Source organism: Bombus terrestris, chromosome 11 (genome assembly GCF_910591885.1).
Source record: "Bombus terrestris chromosome 11, iyBomTerr1.2, whole genome shotgun sequence".
Classification (NCBI taxonomy): domain Eukaryota; kingdom Metazoa; phylum Arthropoda; class Insecta; order Hymenoptera; family Apidae; genus Bombus; species Bombus terrestris.
In genome coordinates this window covers 6,952,380-6,968,714 of record NC_063279.1, presented here as the reverse complement: position 1 = coordinate 6,968,714, position 16,335 = coordinate 6,952,380, and the positions used below count along the sequence as shown (strand labels likewise).

Below are 16,335 nucleotides of genomic sequence, written 5' to 3'. Positions count from 1 at the left end.
GGTGGAGGCAACTGTTCCACTGTGAAATTGCAGGTTAAACCATTTAGGGATCTGAATTGTCTTGATATTTCGATTTAGTAATGTGCTTTTTTTTTTTTTTTTTTTTTGTCAATTTATATCATTGAATTCTATTGGACAGGCACTGCAAAAGATGGAATTTCGAGAACAAAAGGATCGATATCATTTTTGTGCTCTGTACCATTTATCTGCTCTTTCATCTAGATCTTAGAATTTTATGAAATTCGGAGAAAGTTAAACGCTTTGTATAGATACGATGAACTATCTTCTTGAAATTGTAGAAATTCTTCTTGTATCTGTGATCTATGCAAGAAACTTGTACAGCGTATTTACCATTGTAATAAATTCTTTGCATTGCAATTACCAAGAAGGGTATCAAGAATTTGCTCGGTATCTCTTCATTTTTTTTACTATCTCTTCTCTCATCTAAATCTTACAGTTTTATGAAATTCGGAGAAAGTTAAGTGCGTTGTATAGATACGATGAACTAGCTTTTTGGAATCATAGAAATTCCTCTTGCATCTCTGATTTATGTAAACAGCTTCTATAACGTACTTATTAATCTGATATATTCTTCACATGGCAATTACGAGAAGAGATTTCAAGAACTTGATCTGAACAGCATTCTGTTCTTGTTACTATCTCTTCTTTCATCTGGATCGTATGAAATTTCAAGAAAGTCAAATACTCTGCACCAACGGACAAACTACATTTTTCTTTTACGTTATAAAAATTCTTCTCGCGCCACTGACTCCCACGACCAGAGCAAAATGTATAAAATTCGCGCGATGCTCAACGTGTGTCAATGGATCGGACTGAATATTCATTCGTTCAACTATATAAGAACGTAGCGGGTTCTTTGATCTTTCAGAGCTTTGTAAATTCAACGCCAATGAAATGGGCGTCGATGTTGCATTATACGTTATTCCGCTAGCGCTATTAACTTTTACTGCATTATAATTGCAGAGTCGCCGAATGATTTGCACGGGTCAGAAAATGAATTCGTGTCTCCCTGTGAGCATTCGCTTCTACTTGTGATTCCACGCTTTCAAGATTCCATTAAATCGAGCCGGATCACGGTAGAACGGCTCTACATTCTGCCTCGTGCAACTGGCGTCTGGTTTCTTCCGATAACGGAGATTCCTGGTGCTACGTTGCTCACGAACACGTTCACCGCGACATCTAACAGTCACCTGGTGAATAACCGTGTGCTGGCAGGGTAACAGCTGCGTAGGTGCATTCGATTTCATGCGACTTGCAGGGAACTGCGAGAGACACTTTCGCTAAAATATCATTTTATGCGATAAAACTTTAACGTATGTACACTGGCTCGCGAAATATATATATATATAATATATTGTATTTACATGTTCAATATATGTACAATTATATTATTATATATAATTATATACCAGTACCTGTTGTATTACATTGTTGTTATCAAATAAACAATTTAATATAGTAATTCCATCTATATATACACATCAAATACTTCAATTTCTACAAACTTTGTAACATTGTTTTTGCTCCAAAATTGAAGTACGATGATTTTGTGATAATTTGTTTCACTTCTTACCGTATACGGCAAGGGAAATATATACTACAGATGTATTAACGATTTTATTAAAGAGCGGGTGCAATTTATAGTGCACGTTATAGATCAGATATCAAAGTGATATTAAAAATAGGACTGAGACTTTTGAACGGTATTGTGTACGCCCACCAACGATTATTTCTTGCTCGCGCGAAACGTTCGCGGAAACTAAGGTGACCTATAAAATTAAAGGGCACCGAGAAACTCTGCACCAAATTCAATGGAGTCCACTGACTGCAAATGTGTACGTATGTACTCGTTGTTGGCAGAATACGAACGGCATATTTAAGTACGTATCACGTTGTTAGATAGACATGAATCGCTATTGTAGTAACTGTGAATCGTACATCTTCATAAACTTGGTCGAGCTAGTAGTTGCCTCATCCACGATTATACGACGTACATATATTCTTGACCTGTATAAGAGCGATAGTCTATGAACAGTACAGAACAATTATATCAACAATTGGTCTATAGATTGGTCGGGCGACCAGATATTTCTGTAACGAACTGTACATATTTGGTTTTCAAGATTCTGATTAATTTATTATTTGTCGGAATTCGAGTGTACCAAAGCCTACGACGTTACATCAGCGCTTGTTAGCGTAGCTAATCGTTAGCATAGCAGAGATTATCGACTTCTGTGTAAATGTTACCCTGTTCAAATAATTGTACATCGTAGAATATACAATTATAGCTACATCAACGAATACGCTATCTAGGAACGCAAGGCTGATACGAAGACATTTTAGGAGAAGACTGGTGCGATATCTCTGGCTCACTGATTTCGGTTTTGCACACTGACAGATCCCTTCGTCGTGTTTCTACACATACCTTGTTAATAGCATCAGATGCTCTTAATGTTTTAACATTTTGGTCGAATTTTGAGTTGAAAGAGGACGACCATTCATAGAAACTGATCCCTCTTCTGATGATTCGTAGAAAAATATAATATCCTTTAGATAGAGCGTCATGTCTTCTACATGTTTCATTTTATACGCATACGGCGTTGCTTTGTAACGTCACGTTTCTGATGTTTCCTGGGTTTGCAATATTTACTGTTGGAATACGGATGTTCATGCGAATTTACATGGGTATAATTAATTACATTATGGATATAATTAAAAAAGCGGAATCATACATACATAGAGATTCATTTCCAATTAAAATACATATTTAGATAGCTACTCTTATCTTTAATCTCTTATAGATAGAACCGTTTTTATATTCTACGATTACTGACTATTATCTTTAATGTAAAAGTTACTAATACTCACATATGCAAATAATTACCAATTTTAAGTAATTTTTTAAGTATTATACTCTCAGCATCTTATATACATATATATTCTGTATTCTGTACAGTTTACAATTGTTCATAAAAGCATAAACATCCGCAGTCCATTCGTTATTAATGATGCATCGATTAATTACGCAGGAACGACTTATTAAAAATGAGTCAGCGTATAAACATCTTACTCGATGCGATGTTTCGCTAACCAGCTGTGTAACAACGTACGACAGGCGTGAATATCTTTGACGTTACACGATCGTTCGGGCTACAGATTCGATATAAACGAAAATATATCGACTAGGGGGATGGCACACAGAGGATATATTTAAAAAGAAGCAAAAGCATGCACGGATCGATGCTCAATTTTAGTACTCGCCTGTAAATGGGCTTCTGATCGTCACGTTCATCCGGTGTATTGAGGAAATTGGCGTCGTTCACCGCCGAAGACGTGGATCCCCTCGGCGACCTTGGGCCGCCCTCCAGCTCCCCGATCAGGACTTCTGTCTGACCATTTTGGAAAGGACTGCTGGCACGTCGTTCGCCGACTCTTCCGCCTTGCACCGGTGTCTGAAAATATGAATCATCGTCTCACCATGTCGAAATAACTCGCCGATGTGTTTAAACATTTATTACGCGAAGCTTCTATGTCCACGTTGTACGCGTTATATGGAAAACTTGGGAACATTACGAGAAACTCTACTCTATCACTTTTTACATTCGTATCGTACGTTTCATATAAAACGAATTTGAGCACATAAGCGAGGAACTATACCGTATTACTTTCAACGTCCACACTGTATGCGTTATATGGAACATTTTAAAACATTTTACTGGTAGCTCGACCGTGTTACCTTGTAATTTTATATTTCACAATTTTGTCCCATCCAATACGTCACCATGCGCATTTCCCAAATTTTCGATACATGTTTTGTCGTAATTAGCTTGTCGCCAGCGACTAAAATTATAATTACGTTTATCGTACACATAGAACCATCGTTGTATCAAATTTCTGATATATTCCCTGTAAAAGGAAATAGTTAGAATAATTTTAATAATTTATATAATTTCATATAATAATATATAATTTGAATAAGAATGGAGAGCAGAAAAGCTTGCGTTCCATACCAAAGAAACGAGGATATTTTGGTTAATTTTCACGGAATTCTTCAACAACGTTGCCCACGATTAATTATGCAGAAACGAATGGCGGATGGTGAATTACAATTCCGGGAAATGTTTACCTCACACTTAACCAATCGCACGGACGTGTTTACATAAGCATCATGAAGGAGAAATCATTTTTACCCGCGAGTTATAAAAATAGAAGCTAACTACCAGTTGCATTCAAGAATATTAAAAACATCGATCCTGTCCCAGCTGCCCTCCGTCACTTGCTACTTCCTGATAATCGCGACGATATTTCCTTCAATTTTCATTTCGTTTTACTCGCTAAAACTTTAATTTCTGTAAATGCGTGAGATTGCGTCTATGCGATCCTAATACAAAATTTCTATTTCAAAAAGAAACGCGTATCTGGAACTTTGATTTCTTCCCAGCAACAGTATCTACAAGCAGATCTGCATCTAGTAATCTTATCTCAACTCTATCTACAAAATTTATGTTCTAAAACATTTTTGTTTCTACTTCTAGAAGAGACTGAAAAGGAAATTGTAGTCGCCAAAAGTTTGGTTTCTTCCAAATAGGAATATATCTTCCACTAGCTGGAAGTTTGATCTCTTCCCAGCAAGAGTCGGTATCTACAAGCAGATCTGCATCTAGTAATCTTGTCTCAACTCTATCTACAAAATTTATGTTCTAAAACATTTTTGTTTCTACTTCTAGAAGGGACTGAAAAGGAAGTTATATTCGCCAAAAGTTTGGTTTCTTCCAAATAGGAATATATCTTCCACTAGCTGGAAGTTTGATCTCTTCCCAGCAAGAGTCGGTATCTACAAGCAGATCTGCATCTAGTAATCTTGTCTCAACTCTATCTACAAAATTTATGTTCTAAAACATTTTTGTTTCTACTTCTAGAAGAGACTGAAAAGGAAGTTATATTCGCCAAAAGTTTGGTTTCTTCCAAATAGGAATATATCTTCCACTGGCTGGAAGTTTGATTTCTTCCCAACAAGAGTATCTGCATCTAGTAATCCTGTCTCAACTTTACCTAGAAAATTTCTGTTCTAAAATATTTTTATTTTTACTTCTGGCAGAGACTGAGAAGGAAGTTGCAGTCGCCAAAAATTCGGTTTCTTCCAAATAGGAATAAACATCTACAAGTACAACCGTGTTTAATAACTCATCCATTCTAACTGTATCTAAAAACTTGCTATTCCAAAAGATTTCTATTTTTCTATATATCCAGTAGAAATTGGAAAGAAGAACGTATCTTGTTCCACTCGTTAAAAGTTTGTTTTCTTCCAAATAAGAGTTAAATATCCAGGAATCCACCTGTAGATATCCATGTACATCTGTAGATCCCTTTAGCAAGCTTACTTTGACTCTACATAAAAAAACTTCCTATTGCAAAAACTTTCCCTTTCCATTTGCAAGAAGGGATCGGTCAGAGAAACCTTTCCTCGCTAAAAAGTTTGATCTCTTCCGAATAACAGCGAACGTCTACAAGTAGAATTGCGTTTAGTAAACACTAGCTTAACTCTGTCTAGAAAATTCCTATCCTAAAGCATTTCTATCTTTCTATTTGCCACAGAAATCGAAAGAAAAGAACGTATTTCGTTGCACTCACTAAAAGCTTGGTTTCTTCTGGACAGGTCTGCTGTTTCTCGGTCGCGTCCTTCCCTTCCTTCGCTTCTTTCGTTTCTTTCACTATGCCCTTAGGTATGGTACCGTTGCTTAGCTTAGGAGTGAAGACGTTCGTGATCTGTTCCCTATGACAGAAACACCAAGACACATCAGATCGCGCGAGGAATCAACTTCCGACACACTAATGCCCCTCGCTAGGAGAACAGCGATGGTACGCACGGTTGCATCGCAATGGGATATCAATCACGCCAATCGCAATTTCACGTATCCGGCTTGTAATTGTACTTCCCATCGCGGTGTGCCGCGAGTTTTCACATTTCGCGTTACATTGCACGTCGCCACGGTCGAGCGTATCAGCTGATAAAAAAATTGAGCGTCTTTTTCGACCATCTGCTCGGTTATTTTAACAAATCAAAGCACTCGGACACGGCTAACACGTTGACACCGTGACGGTAGTGATCGGTGAACCGCGTCGATGAATTTAATTTAACGCGATTAAGAGAAGATATATTGCGTGGATTAACAAGCGCAAATGCGATCGCAGAAAGAAGCGCGCAAATACGATACGGTACCTTGCGGAAATTAAACGTTGTACCGTAGCGTGTTTCGATTTATCGCGGCTCGCACAATATACAAAATTCACGTGGACGCGTATTCGGACGAGCCGACGTTCTGGCGAACGAGATATCCCAGAGAACTGTAATGCACAGGCTGATAAAAATTCGTACGTGTACATATTTGATTATATCGAGTTGGCATTACCACCTAATGACAAAATCCGCAGTCTCTTAGTTACCACACAGTATAAAAAATATTTGGTGCATATTCGCTTCAAGGCAAGTCGCTCACGCCGGATGGCTATAGTTTAGGCTACTGTCAATTCCTTATTTGACGATCTAAGGGGAAAGAGGTCAGTACACCTGATCAAATAGTTGGGTATTTTACATTTCGATTCTCAAATTCTTAGATAAATGGTATTTTTGGGTCACACATTGTTGGGTCACTCAAATTTAGGATGTTCAGTTCTATCGTGTATTTTACGTTCGCTGACAGAGATTAGTAATAAAATTAAATGAAAAATTCTGCTTGGAAACTTTGAGAAGCGTGTACTTAAAATGTGTGGCGAAAAGTAAGCGACGACGGGTATAGTTCGCGAAACGCAGAGTATGTGTGACTGTTATAACGTAGAATTATATCGTAACGAAACGACTGTTTCATTTTTTGGATTTCATTAGCGACAGGGCTCGTAAAATATTGCCAGTTCTTCGCGACGATTATACTCGTCAGAAACAGCTAACAGGTCGAATAACTTGATCGTAGATCGTCATGGTTCCTGGTGATCCAACGATACCAGTTGAGAGTTAAAAATTCTCGCAGCACACCTGTGACTTCTCGCAGGACGCTGAGTGAAAATCGCTGCGCCGATGTGTGTGGTTCTTCACTGAGTTGGTCGAAACGTGGATATCGTTCGTTCGTTAAATACGCGTTCACAGAAATCACAGATTAACAGGTTGACTGGACGAAGTTGCGCGGTCGTTCGTTGAAAGTTACACGGCCGAGCGAAAAATTGCGTGGGCAACTGAAATTATCTTCTTCTTAACGCGTTGAGAAGGTCGATAGCGCCAGCCTGGCGACACCCATCTCCGGAAACAATCAGGATAACATCACCGTGATGACATCCGCGCTAAACGAGTCGAACAAGCTGGAAAATTAGTATTTTTGGCAAACTTTCAGGTTTAACGCTCGACCGTGCGTCCGCGGACTGTCGACCTCGTCGATTTCTCGTCCGATCGAAACCGTTAAGCTTCCGTCCCGAATAAAAACGCCGTTGTACGCTATTACGTCTCGATTGTCTACGCTGCGCGATGTTTTAGATGCTCGTGAAATCCACGCGTGTAAGAAAGAGAAAGAAAAAACGAAGAAGACGTTACAAGAGGCAGGGAGAACGATAGAAACGGGGAACAAAGAATGGAAACGATTAACGATGGAATAACGGATGGAAGAGAAACGGCAAGAATGAAATGCCACTTACTTGTCGACAAGCGTCACGGTAATTTGGTTGCCCGTCACATTTTTGCTCGCGCTGTCCCCGCTCGTGGACGCGACTGCCTCGTTGATCTGCACACACAGCAAACATCGAACAATCAGCTGGTTTGCCTCTACCGGACGACCGCTGTTCCTCGCGAAAACAAAAGAATTCCCAACGACACTTCCCTATCGATGCATTCATTTTCCTCTACTCCCCCATTTCTCTCTCTCTCTCTCTCTCTCTCTCTCTCTCTCTCTCGTCACGCTTTTATTGGAACCAGAAACAATCCATTCGATGACCACATTTTGTACAAGTGTACAAGTGGAGCGTTTTGTAGGACGTTTGTGCAATTTCGAATTTTTTTATGAATGTTTATAAATGTCAGTTAAACATAGAAATATAGAAATATCGTGTCTATAAGAACATCGTTTTTAATATTCTGCACAACTTTACGTATCGCGTGAACAGCTGACGAGTTTAGATAAAATCTATGTACCGTCGTGTTAATTCAAATAAACGTAATCTGATGAAACGGTGGTTTCGAGAGAAACGACTTTTAGTATTTGACAACCTCGACATCCGTTTAATATACCATCTGAGATATCAACTATCGTGTGTATCTTCAGTTTCGATGCAGACACGGTCTTCTCATTTAATATGCATAAAGATGAACAGCTAACTCTTGTGCCAACTGGCAGTAATGACTTGATTTAAGCGAAAGTTGCAGATACACTGTTCTAGCTTGAACACGGCGGTACGAGCCTTTTGGTTGCAGCTAGAAACGCATAAACGTCCCAACATCGAACAGATCTACTGAACGCCAGGTAATTCATCGTGTCTCCAACCAGAACCAATTTTCATCCACCTGCAATTATTACTCTTTTATACCACTCATTTATACCAAAGGATCCTAACTTAATTATTCTTATTATCCCTTTCGTTTTATAAGGAACTGGTAGATGCACAACAATTTTTCTTTTATATTATTTTATTGAATTACCTATGATCCATTTTGTTCTATTTCTACAAAATGGATTCATAAAATAATCCATAAAATAACATAAAATAGAAAATGTTGTGCATCTATTATTTCACTTATAGAAACAAAAGAAACTTTTAGGACATTTAACGATATCTACTGACTGAATGTGGTTGCCCGAGACAAGGACCAGGGGCGTGAACTGAACCAAAGAATGTCATTCGAAAGCCTCACATTCACACAAGGTCTCTCTGCAAGTATTCGAATAGTTTCGTCAGCTTATGCGGATACACAGGTAATTTAGAAACGAGGGGAAAAGAAGGAAAACTCTGACAACGGTTTCGGGGTCGCAACCTGTGGAACACACGCGGCTACAGCAACGTACATACACGAGCTGCATCGAACCAAGGACGCGCATGATCGTGCGGCCACCGCTCACTGCGCTCGTTTACTTTTGCATTCCGCATATTACGAGCAACCGCCGTGACGATTTTCCCTGTCAATCGGCCCGTTCGTTTCAGAGTTATTTCAATGGATTATTTAAATCATAGTGAACGTCGTTGGTTCGCGAATACGTCCCTGATTAGAATGTCCGATAGATGCCAAAGGAACACGCGAATGGAATAGGAACTAATTGTTTGAATACAATGGAGACAACCAAGCGATCGGCCACTTTATCTCGGCGATGCTCATCGTGCATGGGCACAGGAATTGGCTCTAATCGAGCCGCCATCGATTAACCATTTATCCACGCGATCGCTTCTCCAACCCAACCCCCCATTATCTTTCGACCTATTTCTTTTGGTTTTATCGCGGGAAACAGGAGAGAAAGGGAGAGAGAAGATGATTAATCCGCTAACCGGGATGGACAAATTAACTCGTCACTGGGCTTCACGATCTCTCGAAATGTGGCCGACGAAAATATTCGAATATTCGTAGAAATATAATGTTTTACAAATATAACGTTAGACGCAGACTGCGGCTGTTTAAGCGCGTTTATGTTCTTAATATAATTATGAGAATGAAATACATGTATAGACAGATTTTTCTAATTTCCTTACACTGAACAACAATGTAACAATGAATATTATTAATTCTATCTATCTGTACATCTGTGTCTATGTAGATGTATCTATAGATACATCAGATTTGTTGCATTTCCGCAAACGTAATTAAAGAGGAATATTATAAGCTAATCGAGACGTTTTATACGAATATCTTCTTACGTTAGGCGGATGTTGTGTAATGAGTTTTTGCGCGCTAAAATTCGTCACGAATACGCAAGCAAACATCCACAGTCTACTCTTCTAAATAGACTGCTTATTCTGCATTCACAATCGCGTTCATGCTTCACTCTTTTTAATCTGCCTTCTTATTGGAACTTGTAGTCTCTATGCAGGCTCGCGCTGGTTCCAAACTTTTCTACGTCCTGGAAGATCTAGAGATCGATGTGGATTTTAATTTAAGAGCTAACGCATTGACCGCAGAGCCAAAATGTCGTGGCTGTTCAGTGTGAGCGGAACGTGGTTGAACGTCGACGACAGTCAACGTGGTGTCAACCACATCCGGAAGAACCACCGACCAAGCCACGACACCACCGTGGACTGATCCGCATTCAAAATTCTATTAATACGTTAAAATGAGACAAGTTGCTGTACCTCTTTGTCCAGAATATCGCACGGCTGGAACCTCCAGTGAGACGTGAGCCGTTTAAATCGTTCCTTTGCACGCCTGCAACAAAATCATGCACGTTCCATTATCGTCATCGAATACGTCATCTTCGTGAGCGCACGAACATTAAAGAACACATCTCAGATGAATAGCCTAAAATTAGAAGGTGGAACGTTCAGGTTGCAGGAAGTGCCACTGAACTTCGGTTAGGAGTAACGCCAACATTCCGCTCTTCAAACAATGAACGTCAACCGCGCGTTGTACGACGATGCAGAAGAGTATTTTAAGCTCGAACGTTAAGTCAAAGATTAGCGTTAAAGGTATTCAGTTGAGAAACGTGTAATTACATTGGCAGAGGAGAAAATCGCGCGGCGATCCACACAAGCTAGTTCTTCCACGCTGAATGAAGCTTCATCGAGAATTTCATCAATATGTAAATGAAGTTATGATTAAAAAAAGAAGCATCGACTAATCGATGACATAGCACCACCTTCCCTTGGCAAATTTTTCTTAGTTGCTTCGTTCTCTGAACTAGTGTTGGCAACTAAGTGATTGCGGATTTTGTCAATACCATCTAATGACAAAATCACTTAGTTGCCAACCCAATAGTAAGTGGCAAAGTAATTATAGTAAAGTAATATAACAGCACTTTCCCTTGGAAAATTTCTCTTAGTCACTTCGTTTTTTGAACTAATGCTGGCAACTAAGTGATTGCGGATTTTATCATTAGGTGATATTGACAAAATCCGCAATCACTTAGTTGCCAATCCAATAGCAAAGTAATAGAACACCACCTTCCCTTGGCAAATTTCTCTTAGTCGCTTCGTCCTTTGAACTAATGCTGGCAACTAAGTGATTGCGGATTTTGTCATTAGGTGGTATTGACAAAATCCGCAATCACTTAGTTGCCAATCCAATAGTAAAGTAATAGAACACCACCTTCCCTTGGCAAATTTCTCTTAGTCGCTTCGTCCTTTGAACTAATGCTGGCAACTAAGTGATTGCGGATTTTGTCATTAGGTGGTATTGACAAAATCCGCAATCACTTAGTTGCCAATCCAATAGCAAAGTAATAGAACACCACCTTCCCTTGGCAAATTTCTCTTAGTCGCTTCGTTCTCTGAACTAATGCTAGCAACTAAGTGATTGCGGATTTTATCATTACCACCTAATGACATTAGGTCACTAATCACTTAGTTGCCAAGCCAATAGCAAGTAGCAAAGTAATTAATTACCTTTCGATGGCGATGACCCAAGCTTCTTGCACCAGACCAGAGCTGAACTCGTCCGGCACTACTGTCAACAATTTCAAAGCAATTAGTCCATCTTCCTTCCTCTCGTCTATTTCTACTTTCAAATAAACACACGAACAATAAACGAGCGATTCAGCTGAACCGAATTGCGCGTCGTTTATCGGACAACGATTAATTGTCGCAACAAATCAGAGACACGGGGAAAGCAACACAGATATAGTGTATGGCATATTTTTTCTTTTAGAAATCGATCAAATGAAACAAATACGATGAAACGTTTCATTGCTCGAACCGCAGATGTTCGTACAATTATATTGGCTTGGCAACTAAGAGACTGCGGATTTTGTCATTAGGTGGTACTGACAAAACCCGCAAGCACTTAGTTGCCAAGCCAATAGAAAATGTGCAAGTGCAAGCGCGCATATAACGCGTAATATTCTTCGTAATATTACACTAACAGGGAAATACAAATTTGCATAAACATACACAATTTATTTATTAACAGGCCCAGGATGCATCTGATACGCGAAGATATATAAAACATCCAAAGTATAATATCTACTATAATTTGTAACAGCAGAAGCAAACGTTTGCTTAGGTTCCATGTCGTTTGTCGCGATCATAAAAATATGAATCTGCGTAAACATGCACAGTCTGTTTATTACTCATAGCATCGTCGCAATAATGTCACGATAATATCGAAATAACATTAAAGCAGTATAAAAATACGATAGATATTAAAATAAAATTTTCACACGGGGCTGAAATTTCATTGGCCATAATAGTCTTTAAAGATTAACAACCATTGCAAAACTAAACCAACGAATTCCTGTTTTTGCGAACGCGAACCACGCAAGTACCATTTTCAAAATCCACGTCGTCGTCTGTCTCCTCGTCGTCTATGAATTTGATGGTAGACAGGTCAAAGTGCGTCGCGACGTCCTCCGGTTGTTCGTCGCTCGTCGCAAACTCGATGGACTTGGGTACATCGTCGACTATGGATTCGTCGACGACGAACGTTTGTCCATCGGCTCCCGAACGAGACGAGCAACCGCACAGGAGCATCCTGCGGAAGAACTTGGACATGTTCCTCAAGGGTCTACTCTGGAGGAATGGAAACTACTTGCAGTGGATATGCTCATATTTCTCCAGCTTCGAATAGAACGATTTTCGGTGACGTCAAAAGGCGAACAAAGTTTCAGGATCGTCTACAGCAAACTCTGGAATTTCTCCGAGCTTGGCAAATTTTCACATTTTTATCTTCGAATTTCTACGAAGACGCGGCATTTTACGAAGACTTGAAGCTCCTCGCAATCGCCAAATGTTGCTGGATCGGCGAATTTTTCTACGGTCGTTGTATTTCCACGAAAACACAGGATACAACGAGAGCTTTAAATTTTACGAAATCGTCTGTTCCATGTCTCTGTCGAGTTCTTCGAAAGTCGCCACGTTTTTACAGAAGCGCAGAACCTCGCGAACACTGCGAATCTCCCCAAATTCCTGAACTTCCAAATATCCGGAAGTCGGCGAATTTGTCAAAATTTTCCGCGTTCCTCCGCACACTGGCAGTCACCGAAACTTTGCGAAATCTCCGACATTTTCGAAATTGCTCGCCATTGGCGAATTTTCCCAGATCACGAGATTTTTCCCGCAGCAAGAAAATTTCCCGAGATCTCTGTTCCTGCGCGAGATCGCTCGATATTTCAGTGTCACCGTAATTTTCCAACATCGGCACCGGCTTCTTCTCTTCGAATCCCGGGAATTTGTTATCGCGAAATTGGAAGGAACTGCAGGACGCGACGAGACAGACGGAAAGGAAAGGCGACGTGTCCCGAGCCGCACGTGTCGCCGAACCATAGAAAATAAACGCTCGGTCCAGGGCTGAGAATGGATGGCACCGCGAGCTTACCAACCAAGAGGTTTATATTTGGAGTCGTACATTGGCATCGGCGGTAAAAATGAAGCGGCAGAGTCGGCTTCTAGGCGTTTTACGCCAATGCCAATGAATCCATTAACGTGTAATAAATCATCGGCAAATTAATCAGTTGGACGTAGCCTGTCGAATATTTCGCACGAAATTACCGAATAACGTGGAACGACGCGGATCAAACGACGCGCGCAAATGAAATACCGCGTTAATCTCTCCGGCGATAACGAGATGATTTGATCAACGTGTTTGATACGTTACTTCTTTAATCGCATTAGTAAGTCGAATAACGGTACGAGTAATTTAGAAATGACATTATTAATAATTTAAATGGAAAAAACGAGCGTTCTCAGCAGCGAGAGAAAAATTCGATTTTCGCAGAATTGTAATAGTCATTTTTTATTACATAATTTTTACTTCGCTCACATATAGTAAATATCGTTAATTGTTAAGCTTCCTGATTAAAAAGTAAGCCGATATGGAAAGTAAGTGAATTAATAATAATATTCAATTAAATTGAATTTTTATATTAATACCTATCATTATGTTTCCCAATCTATATTGATTAATTCCATCACGAATTATGATAATTTTTAAATTACTTATTGATTATTTATTTAATGAGTTTAAGATAATTATAATAAATAAATATATTTCAAATGTTTATATATTTTTAAGAATTATAATTTATATTATTGTATTAAATTTATTTAGATTAGTACCATATATTTTTACTTCAACTGGACATTTATTGTTTAATCTATCAACAGCATTTTCTATACGATTGAGATTTATTATTTATACAGCTATTAATTTTCCTATAAAAATCCTTAGACATTTAGTTCCACGTAATTCATCAAAATTTTTAATAAATTTTATAGTAATTATTGAATTAATTAAAGATTTATTATTTGTCTTTAAACTTTATTTATTCGGTTATCAGCAAATTTAATTTCATATAATACGAGTCCAATGCGTTTCATTCTACGCGTTGGAAGTGTACGAACAAGGCTGAGCCATAGCTATATCTATATATATGTAATATGTACCATCTGTGTTGTTATATCGTCGCTAAATCAATGATGTTGATAATACGTGAAAACAAAAGCTGGTTCTTCGAACGTTTGAAAACGTAATTCTTTCTGATCTTGTGTTCTTGCTCATCGATTTGATCGTCTTTAGCATTTAACACTTTGACTGCCACGTTGATCGGCCACGGTTTCTCCTGTGACGCCACGGTGCTCATTGATGACCAGAGCGCTTCAACCTCTTACAATTGTAAAAATTGTATGAAAATTGACAGTTAGGGCATTTTGAATATAACCGATAAATAGAAGATATTTTGAAAGAAAAAGTGCCCCATTGAACTATTAAACATTTTTATTAGAACATCAATAAAAAAAATGAGAACAAGTCTTGCATCTAACGGTGCACTGTGTTTGCATCCAGATCTTTGAGGACTAATCTACGAATATTATTATAAACACAGCTTAGAAAATAATCGTAAATGCTGCTTTATAATCATATATATAATTGAAGTTAGAAGCGTGCACATACCTTACTATTATACAGGGTGATTGGTAACTGGTGGTACAAGCGGAAGGGGGGTGATTCTACGCGAAAAAAGAAGTCGAAAATATAGAATAAAAATTTTTCGTTTGAGGCTTTGTTTACGAGAAAATCGACTTTGAATTTTCGCTCGGTACGCGTGCACTTTATCACGTCTCGTTATAACGGATCTCACTGTAGATAGTTGTCTCGATGGATATTATCGTAATTTAAGTTTGTTTTTGCCGTAACGGAAAATTTGGAATACATAATGAAATAATATGAAGTAATTATTTATTATTATTTTGCCATTATATGCTTTGAATAATAAAAATACCCCTGTGGAGTCCTGAGTGAAACATGTGACCTCGGCGTGACAGTCAAAATGTTAACTACTTATTTTAAAAAAGTGTATTATAATCCGGTTCCTTTTTTATTTCGTTTGGTATCGTGAACAAAATTTAGTTTCAGAAGATTAACGACGTTTGAAAAGATTTTACGCGTGATGTGAGGTTGCAATGAGTCACCGTGTTAACTCTTATTACAAAAAGACAACATTGTAATTATTTTGTTCGCGAGATTATAGATTTTATCGTAGCGCCACCCTTCGAGTTTTTAGATGTTGTATAGTTTCGCCCTTGGTGCAAGCTTATCGCGTCGTAGAAACTAGTTTCAGAGGAACAGCCGCTGACCCGGAAACAAATTCCAGTCAGCAGAATTTTCATTACTTTCCTGGGATACGATGTTCACGAGCCAACGAGCCTGCCCTGGAATAATGGAATCGCTAGTATTAAATTCACCACGATACACCGGCCAAATTACGTCCACCGTGTCTTATCTTGCAAACGATCGAGCTATACTTGCTATAATTTCAAGATAAACTGAGAAACTAAATCCACTTTCGATAATTAATTCAACCCTAGAATTAATCCACGTCGCCAGAAATACATCGCTATAGTCGTGCTATTATCATCTTTCGTCGGTTCTTCGTTACAATTTTCCCATAATCTTGTTGATCGTGACAAGAAATGACAAAATAAAAACACCTATAATTCCTTTCCTTATCTTGTCCTACGTCTTATCTTTCAAAAACGAAGAAACACGCGTGATCTATCCTGTCGTTCGACATCATATTGTTTCATCGAATTATGATCCATTTTGTTCGCATAGAACATGCATCGTATTATTTTATTGAATTATGATCCATTTTGTTCGAATAGAATATGCATCATAATATCTTATCGAATTACGTATGATCC

General features: G+C 38.6%; 1 protein-coding gene across 6 annotated transcripts in view; it reads right to left on the bottom strand.

Moving 5' to 3' along the window:
* The window catches only part of LOC100648370 (protein PALS1), a 134,150-nt gene that overhangs the window by 95,635 nt on the left and 22,180 nt on the right, over positions 1–16,335 (bottom strand). For 3 of the 6 annotated variants that reach the window (XM_048410423.1, XM_048410427.1, XM_048410425.1), the window contains 5 exons: positions 11,584–11,644; positions 10,336–10,408; positions 7,702–7,787; positions 5,653–5,794; positions 3,283–3,473 (listed from right to left, as the gene is read on the bottom strand). In XM_048410423.1, coding sequence (XP_048266380.1) covers positions 3,283–3,473; positions 5,653–5,794; positions 7,702–7,787; positions 10,336–10,408; positions 11,584–11,644 — 553 coding nt within the window. Of the gene's footprint in view, positions 1–3,282; positions 3,474–5,652; positions 5,795–7,701; positions 7,788–10,335; positions 10,409–11,583; positions 11,645–12,461; positions 12,703–16,335 lie in introns of those variants that run through there. The other 3 variants (XM_048410424.1, XM_048410426.1, XM_048410428.1) reach the window with 2 other exon arrangements.